Source organism: Musca autumnalis, unplaced genomic scaffold (assembly GCF_047663935.1).
Source record: "Musca autumnalis isolate F117 unplaced genomic scaffold, ASM4766393v1 scaffold_4, whole genome shotgun sequence".
NCBI classification, from domain to species: domain Eukaryota; kingdom Metazoa; phylum Arthropoda; class Insecta; order Diptera; family Muscidae; genus Musca; species Musca autumnalis.
Window position 1 is genome coordinate 247,875,969 of NW_027411977.1, and position 17,361 is coordinate 247,893,329.

General features: G+C 35.7%; 3 protein-coding genes across 6 annotated transcripts; 2 read left to right on the forward strand and 1 right to left on the reverse strand.

Annotated features, from left to right (window-relative positions):
• The first annotated feature begins 565 nt into the window (after positions 1 to 565).
• verm (LDLa and CE4_CDA_like_1 domain-containing protein vermiform) lies at positions 566 to 7,719 on the forward strand. Of its 4 annotated transcripts, none has more exons than XM_073980925.1 (6): positions 566 to 737; positions 896 to 992; positions 2,396 to 2,516; positions 5,061 to 5,173; positions 5,639 to 5,788; positions 5,870 to 7,719. In XM_073980925.1, exons 2-6 carry the CDS (start codon positions 941 to 943, stop codon positions 7,018 to 7,020), a joined length of 1,587 nt encoding a protein of 528 aa, XP_073837026.1. In that variant the 5' UTR covers positions 566 to 737; positions 896 to 940; the 3' UTR covers positions 7,021 to 7,719. The 4 variants fall into 4 exon arrangements, with proteins under 4 accessions (XP_073837026.1, XP_073837025.1, XP_073837028.1 ...); XM_073980924.1 differs by lacking the exon at positions 5,061 to 5,173 and adding an exon at positions 3,895 to 4,028 and having other exon boundaries at positions 604 to 737; XM_073980927.1 differs by having other exon boundaries at positions 659 to 737; positions 2,396 to 2,745; positions 2,854 to 5,173.
• Positions 7,720 to 8,109: 390 nt separating this feature from the next.
• Positions 8,110 to 13,725, forward strand: Gbeta76C (guanine nucleotide-binding protein subunit beta-2). Its single transcript, XM_073980850.1, has 7 exons — positions 8,110 to 8,354; positions 11,980 to 12,195; positions 12,528 to 12,757; positions 12,819 to 13,020; positions 13,083 to 13,212; positions 13,307 to 13,393; positions 13,458 to 13,725. The coding sequence occupies exons 1-7, from the start codon at positions 8,286 to 8,288 to the stop codon at positions 13,562 to 13,564; spliced, it is 1,041 nt and encodes a 346-aa protein (XP_073836951.1). The 5' UTR covers positions 8,110 to 8,285; the 3' UTR covers positions 13,565 to 13,725.
• Positions 13,726 to 14,323: 598 nt separating this feature from the next.
• Positions 14,324 to 15,232, reverse strand: EMC8-9 (ER membrane protein complex subunit 8/9). Its single transcript, XM_073980851.1, has 2 exons — positions 14,943 to 15,232; positions 14,324 to 14,872 (listed from the first exon to the last, which is right to left on the reverse strand). Exons 1-2 carry the CDS (start codon positions 15,126 to 15,128, stop codon positions 14,462 to 14,464), a joined length of 597 nt encoding a protein of 198 aa, XP_073836952.1. The 5' UTR covers positions 15,129 to 15,232; the 3' UTR covers positions 14,324 to 14,461.
• Between the last annotated feature and the right edge of the window lie 2,129 nt (positions 15,233 to 17,361).

Below are 17,361 nucleotides of genomic sequence, written 5' to 3' on the forward strand. Positions count from 1 at the left end.
ATTATATTAGTAGTTTCAATTTACATTATCAATTTCATAGGCATCCAGCCCAGCCTGTTATATAAAATGATTTTTCTTTGAATGACAACAAAAAAGATGAGCTCTTTAATATCCCAAAAAAAAAAACTAAAACTTGATTTTTATTCAAATTCCAACTGCATTAACAGTTTGTAGTGCATACTAATCGCATATGTTGTTTCGGCGTTAAACAAAAGCTTGGTCTTTTGTCATTTACTCCCTCCCTCAGTGAAGCAGAGCAGAGCTGAGCTTAAACTAGTTTTACCCCTCCGGTGCAAGAAATTCACCACTTTAGCAGAGTTTAGCTTTGGCCAAAATATCAGAGAGAAAAAGTGAGAGACCCCCACAATGCTGTGGTATTGGGCACGTGAGTAAAATCCACAACAAGTCTCAACTCTTTTTTCCTGCTGCTACCTTTGTCTGCATTGCTGGTGGTGGTGTTGGTATTGGTAACTTGATCTCCTTCTTTGTGGCGTCTTTTTTTGTTGCTCAGCAGAGGTTCGTCGTTCAGGTTTTTTGGGTATTTGGTGTACTTCAGGGGTATTTGTTTTTATTCACCATTCTGCAAATATCGCTTTGAAAATCGTCAAGACTTTTGTGCATCTTAATAAATAGAACTTGCCGCTGTCAAGCTACACCTAGTGTAATCGTGGCTGTGTATTGATCAAGTACGCCAGCTAACGTTTATAGTTTATAGCAAATAAACTACAAACAAAAGAGTTAGTATTTTTTTTTTTTCAATTTTTAACCAAATAATTTTTTTCTTATTTTCCGTTTATAATCCGTTGAGCCAATTCAAAAAAGAAAAAACGCAATAAAAGAAAAATAGTGACACAAGTGCTGATAATAAAATTCTTCAAATTTCTTTCCTTTAAAGGTTTCCCGTACCAAGACCAACAAAAAATAAAAGCACATACGCAAGATGGCGCGTGTGTTGCCCGTATTAGGCTTATTAGTGCTGTGCTGTGCTTTGGGTAAGTTTTTTTTTTTAATTTTTTATATTAAAAAAATATTGATGTGAAAAAAGTGTTAAAAATAAAAAATAAAAAAAAAGTTGTGCCAATTTCAAACAAAGGAAGTGTTAAAAATGCGCCATCTTGAATTTGAGTTACAAAGGTTGAAACAGTGATGCCACGTAATTTGTGTTAAAAAAACGGAAATTAATTCAAGTTAAAAACTGTTGCTGAATGACATAACCTTTTAAAAAGTTATTGGACCTTAAGAGCCTCACATCAATGTTTTGAGTACTTAAACACTTACAATAGCCAATAATTATGGTTGATTAGTAAGAGCCAAGGTTAGCAGCTTGCACACACAACTATTGAACAGTGGCAAAAAAAAACTCAACGTTCAAAAAATGAGAAAAAAAACTTTAGTACAAGTCAAGCGAAGATCGATCACACAACAGCAACAATAATGAGATTCTTAGTTTCATTTAAACATCCATTATTGAAATGTAAATTTGTATGGCCCTCTACACTATTCAAGCATTCAAACCTCCAGCCATACATCTAACCATCCAACCATCCAGCCATGTAGTTATGGCTTGGCTTGTCATACTTGACTTTTAAGGTGCAGTTGCCTTGTCTTGTGATACTTTTCTTTAGCCAGCACAACTTGAAGTTGTTATTTTTTTTATAGACTTAATGACTTGTTGTTGTTGGAGATATTTACATAATGTGACTGCTGCTCTTTTCTTTGTGTGTTATAAAAATTCAAAAAAATACACTCGAAACTGTCATAATATCCTCGATTGTTTATGCAATCCACACACATCACACTCAGTTCACAAGAAATGGTAAAAAAATGTCTTGAATTTTTGTTGTTTAACCAGCAGCAGCAGCAGCAGCAAGCAATAGCAACAGAAAACTGGTTAAAACAAAACCCAGGCCATAGCAATCAATTGATCGATCGTCTGTTGTCTAGCTAGCTGACAATTGCTAATGCAGTTCTTGTTGTTGTTGCCCCACTCTAGTAGAGAGCCAACACATTTTGCCTTTTCATTTGTATATCTTTACATTACTTTTACTCTTTATGGCTAAAAGGAATGTGTCTAGCTGGAGATTGCATTTTCGCAGCTATTTAGTATACGGAAACTGGTTAAACGCCTGAGTGCAACAAGACAACATCGGTGCAGCAACTAAAGTAACTGGCCATAAATAACCATGGTCTAAAGTTACACTACTAGTGTTTCCCTTTCGTTTTCATTAAAACTGAAAAAACAACAACAATAATACAATTTAAAATTTAATTATATAAATTATGCCGGCATGCAATTTTTTACACTACCTTTGAAAGTACTTTAGAATTGATCGCTCGTTTTGAACTTCTTATAATTATTTTTAATTTATTATTTATTCTTTATTTCTTGTTTTAGCTGCCAGTCAAGAAACCCGTGATAAACTTGAGGGTATCGATGTAGAAGAAGTCTGCCAAGACAGACCCGGAGATGAATATTTCCGTTTGGAAACCGAGTCCGATTGCCGTGAAGTGTACAGGTAAGCCAAGTGTATCCATAATTCTAGAGAAATTCTTTTGGAAAATTACATTTTCTTTTGTAATGTTTGGCAACAACTTTAAATCTTGGAAACACCCGTTTTACAAAATTTTCTAAGATAAAAAAATGTTGGTTTTTAAAAATGTTTGGAAAAATTGAGCAGCAAAGGAGGTCATAAAAAATATTAAATTTCCCTAACGTCACAATACACTGCTTTGATACCCTTGGGAGCTTAGGAAAATATTTCCTCCAGCGACCGTAAGTGTGAGCTTACTGAGAGCAAGTGAGCGTAAATAATGCATTATAATGCATCGCTGGATAATAATGCATCGCTGGAGCAAATATTTGCCTAATCTGACCTTAACTTTAGTTTTTTCACCTTCCCAATGGTCATCAGAAACAGGAAAAATATAGAAACCTTTATGTATAAATTCGGCAGAGTTTTCACTACTTAAATTGTAAATTACATTACATTTCATTGCTAAAATAAATTATTTCAGAAGAGATTAAATCATTAATATGACAGGTTTACACAAAGCCCATTTTAGATATCAGCTATGAATCAAACGAAAAAATTAGAATTGAAAAATACGGGATTTATAGTAAAGAAATGGATATATTGAACCAAAATAATGATTTTCCAAACTTACAAATAGGATTTACTGCCGTTTGTTAATATAAATGGCGTATACATAGTAATAATTATTATTATGTTTATAGTAAAAAGGAAGGCATAGTAAACCAAATCACTGGGTTTCAAAATGTTAAATTGGTCGTACATTCATTTTCTTTAGGAAAATTCTATTTAAAACATCAATTGAAGGTAGTACTGTAGTAATTTTAATAAACATAAATAAAACGCCTAAAGGTATGCTTTAAAAATAGCACACAAACATCAAGGAACAATTTAACGAATAAATAGGTATTACTTTTTAATACATATTTAATTCCATTAATCTAAATATTTATTTAAACAAAATCATGCAATACTGTATTAAAGACCTCACCAGAGGTAACCAAAGTGCGGCCCTCCACTTTTTAGCAATATTTCCATTGATTTAGTAAGTTCATACCTATTAATATAAAAACTCATTGAATATGCAGGCAATAAAGTATTAGGACCCTTACCATGACCTTAACGGGTAACCAAAGAGCGGCCTCTCCTCTTTTTAGCAATATTTTTACAAATTTATTTAGTTAGTGAGTAGCCAGAAATCAAATTTTTAAATTCAACAGCGTTCGTTGTACAACAAAAACCTGAAAGAAAAATGCTAATAATTTCCATACAAACAAATTCTCTTCACCATTCCATTGACAACTTTAATTAAACATTATATTTTTTTGTATTAACTTTAATAAAATCATAATTCACAATAAAGATGTGATAATGCCGGCGAAAATGGTAGTAAAACACGTATAACTTCCATTAAATGTTCTGGAGGTTTAGCATTTGATATTACACGACAAACATGTGATTGGAAAACAAATGTTAAAAACTGCGATCAAAATGAGAGTAAGTCAAACATGATGCTAGCAAATAGCAACAAACATTTTTCTCCTTTATCCTCCCCCCACCAACCCCTCGTTCTCCAACCTACCAAAACCAAGCAAAAAATCTACCAGTCCTGATCTATATATATTCCCCCCCTCTGATGTTTCTCCCACCATATGTATATTTATAACTTTTTTTGGCTATGTTCAGTCGGAAAATGGTCAAATGGTTCCAAATTCTTAACTCTCTCCTCCCTCCTCAATTCACTACTACTCTACTCTAATAACTTCTGTGTGATGTTCTAAGGTGTTTTCTTCACAACCAAAAAACTCATCATTTCTGGAATGTCGTTGGTTTCCACTGTCGTTCTGGTGGTTTGTTTATGAAACTCAAACTGAACAACAACAACAACAAGAATATATTTATTTTTCATCTCATTACTTAACCGCCAACAAACAACATGTATCACCTGTACCATTATTCTTTATATATTCTATATATATTTCTATGTTTGTGTCTCACATTCCGGACCAAAAAAAAAGGTCTAAACGTCAAGTCCTCTGATGCATCAACTATTATTTACAACAAAGTCAGCATTATGTATGTGTCTGTAAATTGTTTATGTGTTAACATTGTGCATAGTAAAAAACCAAAAAAAGAATCGAAAAATGTATTCCTTACCAAGGTCTATATATGGTCGGACAGTAAACCCATTTTTGTGATTGGAATACAATGCAAAGCAAATTACAATAATGTAAAATCTATTAAGTTTATTGTCAAAAGCAGTCTAACTGTCCCACCTGTAATATACCATGTTCGTTACCTTATCTTTTATTCTCTGCAAACCAAAGTTCTTCGGCATATTAAAAGAAACTCCACAAATAAGCTACGTTTTATAAATACGGACATCCAAAAGATTTAAATGTTGAAGCCTGTTCATTTTTTTGAAATCCTATTTAATTTCGAAAAAATGATAACTCTTGTAATGAGAAATCCCACAAAAAAGCAAAGAAATACCCTACAAAAACTCTCCATTTTTTTGTGTGTTTTTAGATGTACAAGATCAGGTTTGAAAGAAATCCAATGTCCCTCCGGTCTGGCCTTCGATATTATGAAACAAACTTGTGACTGGAAGGCTAAAGTAACTAACTGCAATGAGAAAGAAAGTAAGTCGACCAACAAAAAGCTTTTTTCAAACAACAACAACAACAATAAAAACTACAATAGAATACAAAAACAATTAAATAAAACACACAATCTGGCAAAGGGTCAATAAAAATCAAAGAACGCAATCAGAGTACAAGAACACTCCCTTCCAACTATTACACTGTCCCCCTTCACCCCCTTACTATATTCTAAAGATATCATGGACTTTGGTTTTTTGGCTTAAAAACTATAAACTATTACAATTTTTCCGCACAACTAACCCCACACATTGTATACGCCTTCACACTCTGTACTAAACAAAACCCCCTCTCTATCTGTATATCACTACTTTGGTCACTAACGCTTCCACTGAAACAACTGCAAATGTTTACTAACCTTTCCCCTTTTAATAACAACAAAGAAAATCTCCCTCTATGGAACTTTAGACTAATTCCCCATTCTTTTCTCTCCCTTTCTTAATTTAGAGCCACGCAAGGTTAAGCCCATCTTCAAAACCGACGAGCCCATTTGCCCTGAAGGCAAATTGTCTTGCGGTGATGGTGAATGTTTGGACAAAGAGCTCTTCTGTAACGGTAAAGCCGATTGCAAAGATGAATCTGATGAAAACGCTTGCTGTAAGTGAACACTCTCTTGTGCGTTAATCGTTTTCGTTTATTAATTTATCCTTGCTTCTTCTCTTCTCTCGCCGCTAACAGCTGTTGATGATGATCCAAATCGCGCCCCCGAATGCGATCCCACCCAGTGCGCCTTGCCCGATTGTTTCTGCTCTGCTGATGGTACCCGTATCCCTGGTGGCATTGAACCCCAACAAGTACCTCAAATGATCACCATCACCTTCAACGGTGCCGTCAATGTTGACAACATCGATTTGTACGAAGAAATCTTCAACGGCAATCGCCAAAATCCCAACGGCTGCTCCATTAAGGGTACCTTCTTCGTTTCCCACAAATACACCAACTACTCTGCCGTCCAAGATTTGCACCGCAAGGGTCATGAAATCTCCGTCTTCTCATTGACTCACAAGGATGACCCCAACTACTGGACCAGTGGTACCTATGACGATTGGTTGGCTGAAATGGCTGGTGCCCGTTTGATCATTGAACGTTTCGCCAACATCACCGATGGTTCCATCATTGGTATGCGTGCTCCTTACTTGCGTGTCGGTGGCAACAAACAATTCGAAATGATGGCTGATCAATTCTTCGTCTATGATGCTTCCATCACCGCCTCCTTGGGCCGTGTTCCAATCTGGCCATACACCTTGTACTTCCGTATGCCACACAAGTGTAACGGCAATGCCCACAACTGCCCATCCCGTAGCCACCCTGTCTGGGAAATGGTCATGAATGAATTGGATCGTCGTGATGACCCCACCTTCGACGAATCATTGCCCGGTTGTCACATGGTTGACTCGTGCTCCAACATTGCCAGCGGTGATCAATTCGGTAGACTTTTGCGTCACAACTTCAACCGTCACTACAATAGCAACCGTGCTCCTTTGGGTCTCCACTTCCACGCCTCCTGGTTGAAATCTAAGAAGGAATACAAGGATGAATTGATCAAATTCATTGAAGAAATGTTGGGCCGCAACGATGTCTTCTTCGTCACCAACTTGCAAGTCATCCAATGGATGCAAAACCCCGTTGAATTGAACGCTTTGCGTGACTTCCAAGAATGGAAGGAGAAGTGTGATGTCAAGGGTCAACCCTACTGCTCATTGCCAAATGCCTGCCCCTTGACCACCCGCGAATTGCCCGGTGAAACATTGCGTCTCTTCACCTGTATGGAATGTCCCAACAACTACCCCTGGATCTTGGATCCCACTGGTGATGGTTTCTCAGTTTAAGTCCACCACTAAACAACGAGGGAACTTATTTATATAATTTTTAAGTTTTTGTTAGGATTCAGTTTTTTTAAACAAAAGAAAGAATGTAAAAGCTCTGTTTAGGAGCTTTCTACAAAACGAAAAAATCTTTAAAAGCCAAGAATTACGTTACTGAAGTAGTTCTAACTAGAGTCTGATTTAAAAAAAAAGAAGAAAAAGAAATATGTGAAAGAAACAAACTCTCAAATTTAAACCTGAAGACCTCTACCTCGAAGTCTTCTAAGGAAAAAATACTCATTTCCGCTTTCTCTATTTCTATTTCTTAATCTATTTTCCTTCTATTGCTATGAATGTATATTTTCGTATCTCTCTCTCCTGTCTGCTATCCAAAAATTTTCTCCTGCCATTTCTCAATCTGTGTATCAATAACTTGAATTTCCTTTTTCTTCTCCCGCTTAAACTAGAATTGTTGATACAAATTTGTAAAAAGAAAAAAAAAATACTTTTTATTAAGTAAAACCCCACTACTATTGATCCTTTTAGAGCTGCCATCTGTGTTTTAATAACTTTTATAGAAGACCAAAAAATATGTTTTTTTATTTCAATTGCAGCTGTAACACCATTTTTTAATTATTTTAGTATTTTTTAAGAGAAATACAAACAGAAGAATAAACATTTGTAAAAATAGAATTAAATAAAAAAATTAAAAAATATAAAAAACAACAAGCGTTTTATTAAATGGGGGGCTAAAAGGAATAAAAAAACAAAAAAGGAAATATTTGCAACAAATCATGTTTTCACTACGAGTTTGTTATCGTATTGACCTTATTAAAATCATAAAAATTCCTGCAAACATGACCATCACATATACTTAGAATAAGAATTACTATGACTCAGGCTACTCAGTGATTAATTTTGACCCCTTACACTTATTACATTTCAATTTCATTTCCTTAAAGGAAAACGCAAAAAGCAACAAAGATTTTTTTTCTATCTGTCATAAGAGTGTACCCAACAAATCCAATTAAAACAACATCGAACTAATGCAATTAACAACTGACCGACAAGCAGCCAATCAATGGCATCGACAATGGCACACAGCAAAACAATGTTATGGTAATTTTGTCCCGTTTAGTAGCGAACGGTCTTTTCAGGTGGTTTCATTTCGAAAGGAAAAACGGAAAATAACCGAGAATAGCAAAGAACTTGCGGTCGCGTGAACAATTTTTGATTTATAAAATTATTTTGTAAAATATTAAAAAAGAAATCTATAAAAATCAGCTACCATGCCTAAAGTTGATCCAGAAATTCAAAAATTATACGATGAAATCAATGGAATGATTGAAAAATTCAGGGTGATTAAATTTTCTTTATGTTGGAATAGTGATAATCTAAAATAAATTATAAACTATAATTGAATTAAAAGATAATATTGAAAATCATTTTAAAAAAATGCAAGATTATAAATTGTAGTATTGAGAAAAATCTTTAAAAAATACTGGGACTTCAATTGGGCTACTCTGTACTATAACTAAAAATGAAAACCTTCGTTTCGGAAAACAGTAACTCCGTAATCAGAAAAGAGATTGGAGATGTTTCGAAATCTGTATAAGAATAAAAAGAATAATAATTTTTGAAAGTAAAAATGTGAACAAAGACGACACATATCACGGAGAATATGAATGGAATTTTTATTAGCCTAGGTATTTGATAACTAGAACAGTTGGAACCTATATGAACTGTTTCTGGAACCAAAGTCGAGATCCATTCAGAACTAAATATGCTAAATTATAGACAACTCGGTAGCAAAGTGTGGCCAGATACAAAAATGTTAGAAATACACCAGACTATGCGGAACTAAAACGTTTTAGGGCGTATATTAGGATCTACCCACTTAGAACTATAAAATTTCCTGGTTTCTAAAACTTTCAAAATACTTTTCGAAATAGTAGGGTATCGTTTAAGAGCTACGCCAAAAACATGGACCGGTTTATTAATGTCCTGTTTCAGTAATTCGAATACAAGTCCGAACTACTACCAAATTTCTGTTTTTTTTTTTTTTAATATTTGTTTCATTTTTGTTTTCAATCGAAAAATTATTTTATTCAACAACAGGAGTTTAGTAGTAATTCGATCGATTTTGATTTCGAATCGTCTTAGAGAAACAGGCCATAAATTTCAGGAATGGAACTATCTTTGATTTCAATATGTGGATATATTATTTTAATTAAGTCATTTGGGGCGGCACCTACCAGAACCCCGATTTGCTCGTTTTTACTGGCGAGAGAAAAGTACTCGCGAGTGGGAGTACGAGAAAAGTGCTAGCAAAAACTCCGATTTGCTCCTTTTTACTCGCGATCGAAAAGAACCTGCGAGCACTCGCGAGTACTCCTGGTTTAAAAATAAGAGTGGGAGTGAAAATACTCGAAACAGAGTACGAGATTACTCGAAGAGTAAAATCGAGTATGAAATCTTATTTTTTATTTATTTTTAGACCGTGTGTGGTAGCAACAGTTTTTGATGTTGCTGTAGAAAGAAGATGGAAAGTGCAAGTTGTTCGAAAGTTCAGAGGAGGGTGGTCGGAGGAGGTCGTTTCGGAAGTTTTTTCTTGCAATACTCGTACTCTTCAAGTACTCGTACTAGCAAACACTTTTCACCCGCGAATAAAAACGAGCAAGTCTGAAATATGCTTCGCGAGTGGCGAGTAAAAATAGAGTATACTCGATTTAACTTTCCTACTCACGCGAGTAGTCCCGTTCGAACTCGCGCGAGTAGAATTCGAGCGAGTATTTCGGAGCTCTGCTACCTATAAAGGAGTACGTTTCATTTCATTAGGTCTACTTTGATTTAAGTAGACAATTTTTCGTTCTTCATTCACTTAATCAGTGGACTGGAGTTGACCAGAGGCGAAGGATAGACAATGCGAACTTAATAAAAAATAGCCCAACCTAAGACACAACATTAGTTTTACAAGCCTATCTTAGAATTCATATTTTACACTACTTCTGTGGAGCATCACAGACCCCTTACCAAGCTTTATATCGTTTTTAGGGATGGATGGGTGATAGAACGGTATGCATTGTCGATACTGACTAAATGTCGACATCAACATCGGCCCTTATTGTTTTCGTTGCACTAACAAGTTCTAAATCGTTCTTTTATGGCTTCTACATCAATCCTTATATTCAACTTGCTTAAGAAATAAGTTCTCCGAAACTATAAAAGCCGCCATATTACTGTTACCACCCCGCATTTAAGATCGTAAGATCTGACGGGAACAACGGCGGGTTCACAAATATTTTTGGACTGCTGCAGAATTCTTCTCTTGACAGCCTCCGATTTAATAAAACAACAAACCAAGCTGTCTAGCTCAGTTTTGACTACAACTTTGTCTTTGTTTGAAAGACACTCAATCCCACGGCAGTGGGTCTTTTCGTAACGGATTGATCCGAAACCGAAAGTGTTTGCGACCAGCTGCTGCCAACCCAGTATCATACGCTGCTACAACTTGAAAGACGCTACATTTCTTATGCAGTTAATATGTGTACCGGAAATTAAACTCCTCAGAATATACCCCGAAGCCGATACAAATGAATGTTTCGGTTTGTTTCCTTTTTTGCATATATGACTTACATATATGACCTCTATGAAGGAACTGAGTGCTTTTAGAGCCGGAAACCGTTTTTTGCGTTTTGGGAATAGATCTAATCAAATTATCTGCCCATAAGGCGATGACACAATATAGCATTGGCAACGTGTTGTTGAGCCGATTGGCAATCTGTAACAGTTCTCAGGACAGCACCCAAAGACATGCACTATTGTCGGATATGGTCCCAACTCCAAGTTCAGAAAAGACGCCCCCTAAATTGGATTAGTCCAAAATGAGAGTGAAGTTAGGTGAGTTGGACTGGTAGTGCATGCTGGGCAGACGTCCCGTTCGTTGTGCCATCAATCCTGGCCCAGTAAGAATTGAGGTGGCTACACCAACCGGATACCAGTTGCGCCAAAAGAACTATCGCTTGTCTAGGTAGCTGCTTTTCTTTCACTGCCACTGATGGTGGGTGATCTCCGAGGACGGTATTCATACGTTTGGCTCTTATAGCCTCGGCGACTGCATCAGTATGAATGTCCCTCAAACCTGCCTGATAAGCCTGTTGATCCAGAGGTTTTCTTTTGTACCTTTGGACCTCCCTCTCTAGATCATGAAGATCTTTCCTGACATGCCTTGGCGGTAATTTGGATCGTTTTGCCTATAGCACCCAAGCAGATATTGCAGCGACAACGTCATATTGTGCCAACGTACCGGTAAGATCATAGTTTCCTCATGCAAGGTCAACCAAAGACATAAGGAGACACCCTGTTGCGGGTGTGCAGCCGGACTTGACCACCTCGTTCGTACTCTAATCGCATAAAGCTATGGCATGCGCGGACGACTTGCATAAGCTGTCGAATGGGACATTAGGGACTTTGGGGTAGTTAGTAGTCGGAATTATTGAACCATCAAGTCAGTGGGAGCTTCATTTCCGGAGACCATGTGTGACTGTTGACTTAGTAGCCGATATTTTCATATTCGTTGTAAATATCTCAACGTGGAATTTCAAAAAAGTACAGTTTAAACAGTTCCAGAGATATCACCCCTGTTCTGTGGATTCGGCTCAATCCCGTGTCGTAGAGCCGACGCCACGGGATTTGGTTAATAATGTAGTTGTCGTATCAGATCTATTGTTATTTCAAAGTCATATGTAATTGGCCGCTTGAGACTTAGGTCGGATTATGGACCACTGTTGTGAAAACATCATATAGTCAATCATTCTGCTTGACACATAATGGAAGAAGATGAACGTCATTGCCGCGCGGAGTGATGTTTCTGATTATACTCCCAAAGTGATTTTGCCTTGAATAGTATAGAAAAATATTAATATTTCTCATTTCTAAATTCTTAAATAACATTTTACAATCTTTTATTCTTAAATCTCTCAGGAGGATCAAAAAGCTAAAGCCGATTGTACACTACAAGAAAAATGTGGTGACATGGCAGATGTTCCCAAAATAAGATTGGCTCCGAAAAAGGTGTTAAAGGGTCATATCAACAAAGTCAATTCGGTACATTTTGCTGGAGATTCCAGGCACTGTGTTACGGGTTCGCTGGATGGCAAACTGATTATATGGGATACATGGACGGCAAATAAAGTACAGGTAAGGTATATAGTTCAGTTCACAATGTCAAAACTGATTAGGGGTTATTCTTTACGTAAATTCCCAGTGAGTTTTCTCACCTTCGCATTCAAGTTGAAAAGGTAGAGAGATAAAACTAACGGGGAATACACGTTCCGAATAACCCCTATTATGTTTTTCAAGCTTAGTACCCTACTTGGTGATAGTTTTCGTTATATTTCAATTTTTCTAAACATATACATAGAAACAATAAATAGTAACAAGAACGATTTTTCAGATATCGTTTTGAGTTCATTTTTATAAGATGGAACACCCAATAACTACTTTCAAAACTCTTTCCTCTTACTCTTTAGATTATCCCTTTAAGATCGGCCTGGGTCATGACAGTAGCATTTTCACCATCCGGAAATTTTGTGGCCTGTGGTGGTATGGATAATCAGTGCACTGTTTATGATGTCAACAATCGAGATGCCTCGGGTGTGGCAAAATTGACCAGAGAATTATTGGGTTATGAAGGTTTTCTAAGCTCTTGTCGTTTTCTCGATGATACTCATTTAATTACCGGATCAGGCGATATGAAAATGTAAGTTAAAATAAATATTTCTGATGCATTTAATAATTAATTCCCCTTTAATTCCCTCCAGCTGTCATTGGGACTTGGAAAAAGGCGTGAAGACCATGGATTTCAATGGTCATGCTGGTGATATTGCCGGTCTGTCACTGTCACCCGATATGAATACATATATAACGGGATCGGTGGATAAAACTGCAAAATTATGGGATGTACGCGAAGATGTACACAAGCAAATGTTTTTCGGGCATGAAATGGATGTTAACTCAGTTTGTGTTAGTGAATATGAAAGTTAATCATATAGTATCTGTGTGTTTGAAATGTTTTACAATTTTAGTATCATCCAAATGGTGTGTGCTTTGCCTCTGCATCAGAAGATCAAACAGCACGTATGTATGATATACGAGCTGATCAACAAATTGCCCTATATGAACCACCTCAAAAGAATACAGGTTTTACTTCATGCGGTAAGGATATCCAAAAAAAAAAGAAATATACATACATACATACATACATACATATATATACAATTACTATTAAGACATTTTTGTTTCTTTAAAGCTTTGTCAACGAGTGGCCGTTATCTTTTGTGCTCTGGTATTGAGGGTAATATTCACTCCTTTGATACCATGAAAGTAGCTCATAATGGTAAATTTCGAATGCAAACATAAAGCCTACCCCATATCTAAACAAAATGTTTTCTTGTTTCTAGGAATGATGGCTGGTCATGAAAATCGCATAACTTGTATAAGTCTGTCACCAAACGGCATGTGTTTGGCATCCACCAGTTGGGATCAACAAGTTCGTCTATGGCTATAAATTTGTTAAGAGCACCTATATTTTGCAATGTAATCCATATTCTCCTTACAAAAGGTTAAAATATCGTTATATTTTTGAACAAAAATAAATATCCCAAAGACTATTAAGAAATAAAAAACTTAAAATAGAGTCAATAAAAACATAAATTGTGAGAAAACAAACTTTAGCATTTTTATTAAGGTAGTTTTTCTTTCTACTTGAAACTTCAACCAAACGAATTTCCTCAATCTGTAGAAATTGTAAGCTTTCAACAATGCGGAGATGTTTCATGAATGTTTCGACGAGCTGAGTCGAACCGGCTGTGTCCTTACTTCAGTTTGTTCATCTAAATGCTTGAGGTCAATTTTGATCGTATGGTCACGAATTGATTTTAGTGACGATCAGACAATATTTAGAGGTCGGAATGGTCAAAAAATGTCTGTGGGAGAAATAATAAACTTTTTTTATTCTTATACAAATATTTTCACTTCTTTTAATGAAACTAGAACATGTCACTTTAACAATAGGTCTGTTCGTTTACTCAATAATTTGTACAAATTTGTACAAGTCCTAACTTCTTGTAATCGACTAATGTCTTTTGAATTGTACTGTAGAGTAAACGAACAACATCCAGTAACAATTTGTACAAATTGTAAGTAAACGAACACACATATTGATGCAAGGCAGGCTGGCGTCCATCCCCATTTTCATTTTGATGGATTTTAATTGTAATAAATAATTTCCCTGCTTTGGTTAGAGCATAATAAAAGTGGCAACGGATTTTTCATCTATTCATAAATACCCATGTTTTGGAAATTTTATTCTATTAAATTGCACCCTTATAGCTAAAGACGACGACGAAATAAAAGAAAATAGGAAAAAACAAAGAAATCTACTATTGTCCGAGTATAAAACTACTCAATACATTGCCATTATTTGTTTTAGACCACAATTCATAAACTTATTTGTCCAGTCGTTTTCAGGGTTATCCAAATGATTATCAAAGTCTATGACATCCTTCATGGCTCCGCGTTTCAATAAGGCCGCAACAGCTTCCAGTGTGGCTTCAGATTGTACTAGTTTATATTCTGCACGAGCCCAACGGCCAGCTTCCGATGTACAAGAGTAGACCTTAAGTGGTGGCACTTCCTGACCCAATGTCATTAACTTATTATCGATCATGACAAAGCAGGCTGCTTTATAATTTTCTTGTATTTTATCTGCAATCTTGGCAGCTGGGGCTTTATCCAGTGTGTTGTCATAGAAATTTTCAGCGGCACAATAGTAACCAGACACCACCAGATTCTCTCGTTCACAATATGAATCAATCTTCAAAACGGGGGAAAATATAATTAATATACCATACACAGAGCGGTAATGATAATTTAGTGGTTCTAACCTGCATTAGGGCTATTTCGGCCATGGGGGTGACATACAAACACTGATGAAAGAGGGGTATGGCATCCACAATCTCGCCTTCTGTTTTCGAGGATAGTAAAACACCATTTACAGCCAGATGAGGATACTTGGCAGCATGGAATATCATCTTGGCATAGGCCAATTCACTGAATTTGTACAAAGTCATGGTTTTTAGAATAGTTCTCTTTCAATTTATTGACAAAACACGTATTTTTTCGTTTGCTGTCGAAAAAAACTTTTGGACCTTAATGAGTAAATGTCAAATTACTTGTCAAATAATAGCACAATGTTGCCATATCACCATTTAATGCCGGTGATGCCACAATTAAAGGCAATTGATATGAGGTCAGTTCCATGGTGGAATAACAGCGTGTTTTTGTAAAAAGTTTTTGCCCATTCGTTCGTCGATTTCATGAACGAAGACTCAATTTGGTTTTCATAGCGGTTGACGTTTGTATTCGTGTGACAAACAAATGAAAGCTTTTTATTTTCGTAATTTTTTTGGTTTTCGTAACCAAATCAGACGAACGGAAGAGACCCATCGTTTTGAATGAAAATTAAATAATTTGAGTAATAAATGGAACAAACCACACGAAAACTGGAAGGGAATGCAATTTTATTTATTTCCATAGAAGCACACGCGTCCGTTTCTTCATATTATCAAAATTATTTTTGGACAAATTTGATTACATTTTTTTCTTGAGGGGTGTTTACACTATATATGAATGTCATATGAGATGTCAAATTTGCTACCTGTGAATGTTGTACACAATAACTCTGTTCCTTTACGTGCAAGAATCTTCATGTTTTGCCACTTTTTACTCGAAAAGCGTTCCTTTACTTGAGACACCATACAATTCATATGGGAGCAGTTTACAACTATTACTACTTTTGCCGGTTTTACCATTTTTAAAAGTAAAGGAACAGACCAATAGTGTGACCACTATGAAAATGTTCATCTATCAAAATGATGTGGCAACTCATATGTGCATTTTTCATTTAGGGAGTAGAGTTGTTAAAATCTAGTTCGTTTGAACGACCTAGTTCAAAATATAGTTCAGTGGACACCGGTTGTTTCCATGAACGAACTGCGAATGAGTTATATTATCTCTTTGTTTAAATAAAATAAATCATACGCAAACGAACTATGGTACTGAACTAGTTCACTAGATTTAACAACTCTATTAGGGAGCGCTCTATTCGGCCATGTATTTTTGTATGCAGTTGAGAAATTAATTGTTAGAAGAAAACAATTTTACCAAAAAATGAAGGAAATAGGTAAAGAAAACGAAAATGTGAGCGCGATTAAAGTTTTTAACAATATTAATTGTGTTAATTGCGTGATTTATATTTTGTGGTCATATGAAATTGTATGCTAGTGTGAACGCAAAAACTAAAAGTGGTATGGACTTTGACAAACATAAGGGATGTCGAATGGATAAAAGAAGTGACAGCTCATATGACATTGATAGATAGTGTAAACACCCCTTTATTTTTTGTTTTTCATCTGTTTATCGGGGTTGCCATCAAGTAACACATTTTACGTGCGGATGCCTATGCAAAATTCACAAAATAAGCATCATGGAAACCCTGACATATAAAAGCTTTTATAAAATAGATCAAAGCTTTCATATAAAAACGAATGGTTTAAAATTTTACAAGAACCAAATTTTGATCGTATACGTTTTAATACGAACGGTTCGTGTGACATGCAAGCATTTTTACAAAAATCACGCTGTAAGGTGTTACATCAAATCATCTCAAACGTCAAATTTGCTCATAATAATGCATTACTAGCTTCGTTCCAGAACTAAAAAGTTTTTACACATTTAACACATTTTGCACATTTTTACTCGAAATGCGTTCGCGTACACCAAAAAAGTTGCAAAATGTTCACTTCTCTTTGAACAAAAATGGTGCTGAATAGCTTTCTCCTTAGAAACTTTTTACACGACAAATTTGAGCGAGCAAAAATGTGCAACATGTTTGCCGCCTTCCGATTGGCTGACATGCCGACTTTGACATTTGTTCCAGATTTTTTGACGTTTCTGCCATTTTTCCGTTCCCGTACATTTTGGAAAAATGTGTGCGTTGAACTCATTTTTAACAGTTTTCTCTTTTGAACATTTTACCATTAAAAAAGTACTGGAACGAAGCTACTATGAATTGCTCATGGTGGAATAAGAAGGTGTAGCGCCAAAAACAGCTGATCATCATACTAGTTGTCAAAATGCATTATTGTGAATAAAATCTGCTTCCATATGAATTGGATGGTGTCTTAAGTAAAGGCAAAGACATAAATACAACTAAGACTTGACAAAATGCATGCAACAAAAAAATGTTTACGAAACTTTGTATAGAAACATTACCCTTAACAGGTTGCAGTTAATTCAAAATCG

Coding starts and splice junctions, on each gene's coding strand:
- verm (XM_073980924.1), top strand. CDS start 941: ATGGCGCGTGTGTTGCCCGTATTAGGCTTATTAGTGCTGTGCTGTGCT. Junction 2,517..3,894: donor GATTGCCGTGAAGTGTACAG/GTAAGCCAAGTG, acceptor TTCACAATAAAG/ATGTGATAATGCCGGCGAAA. Junction 5,789..5,869: donor ATCTGATGAAAACGCTTGCT/GTAAGTGAACAC, acceptor CGCCGCTAACAG/CTGTTGATGATGATCCAAAT.
- Gbeta76C (XM_073980850.1), top strand. CDS start 8,286: ATGCCTAAAGTTGATCCAGAAATTCAAAAATTATACGATGAAATCAAT. Junction 8,355..11,979: donor GAATGATTGAAAAATTCAGG/GTGATTAAATTT, acceptor TAAATCTCTCAG/GAGGATCAAAAAGCTAAAGC. Junction 13,213..13,306: donor TACAGGTTTTACTTCATGCG/GTAAGGATATCC, acceptor GTTTCTTTAAAG/CTTTGTCAACGAGTGGCCGT.
- EMC8-9 (XM_073980851.1), bottom strand. CDS start 15,128: ATGACTTTGTACAAATTCAGTGAATTGGCCTATGCCAAGATGATATTC. Junction 14,873..14,942: donor CCGAAATAGCCCTAATGCAG/GTTAGAACCACT, acceptor CCCGTTTTGAAG/ATTGATTCATATTGTGAACG.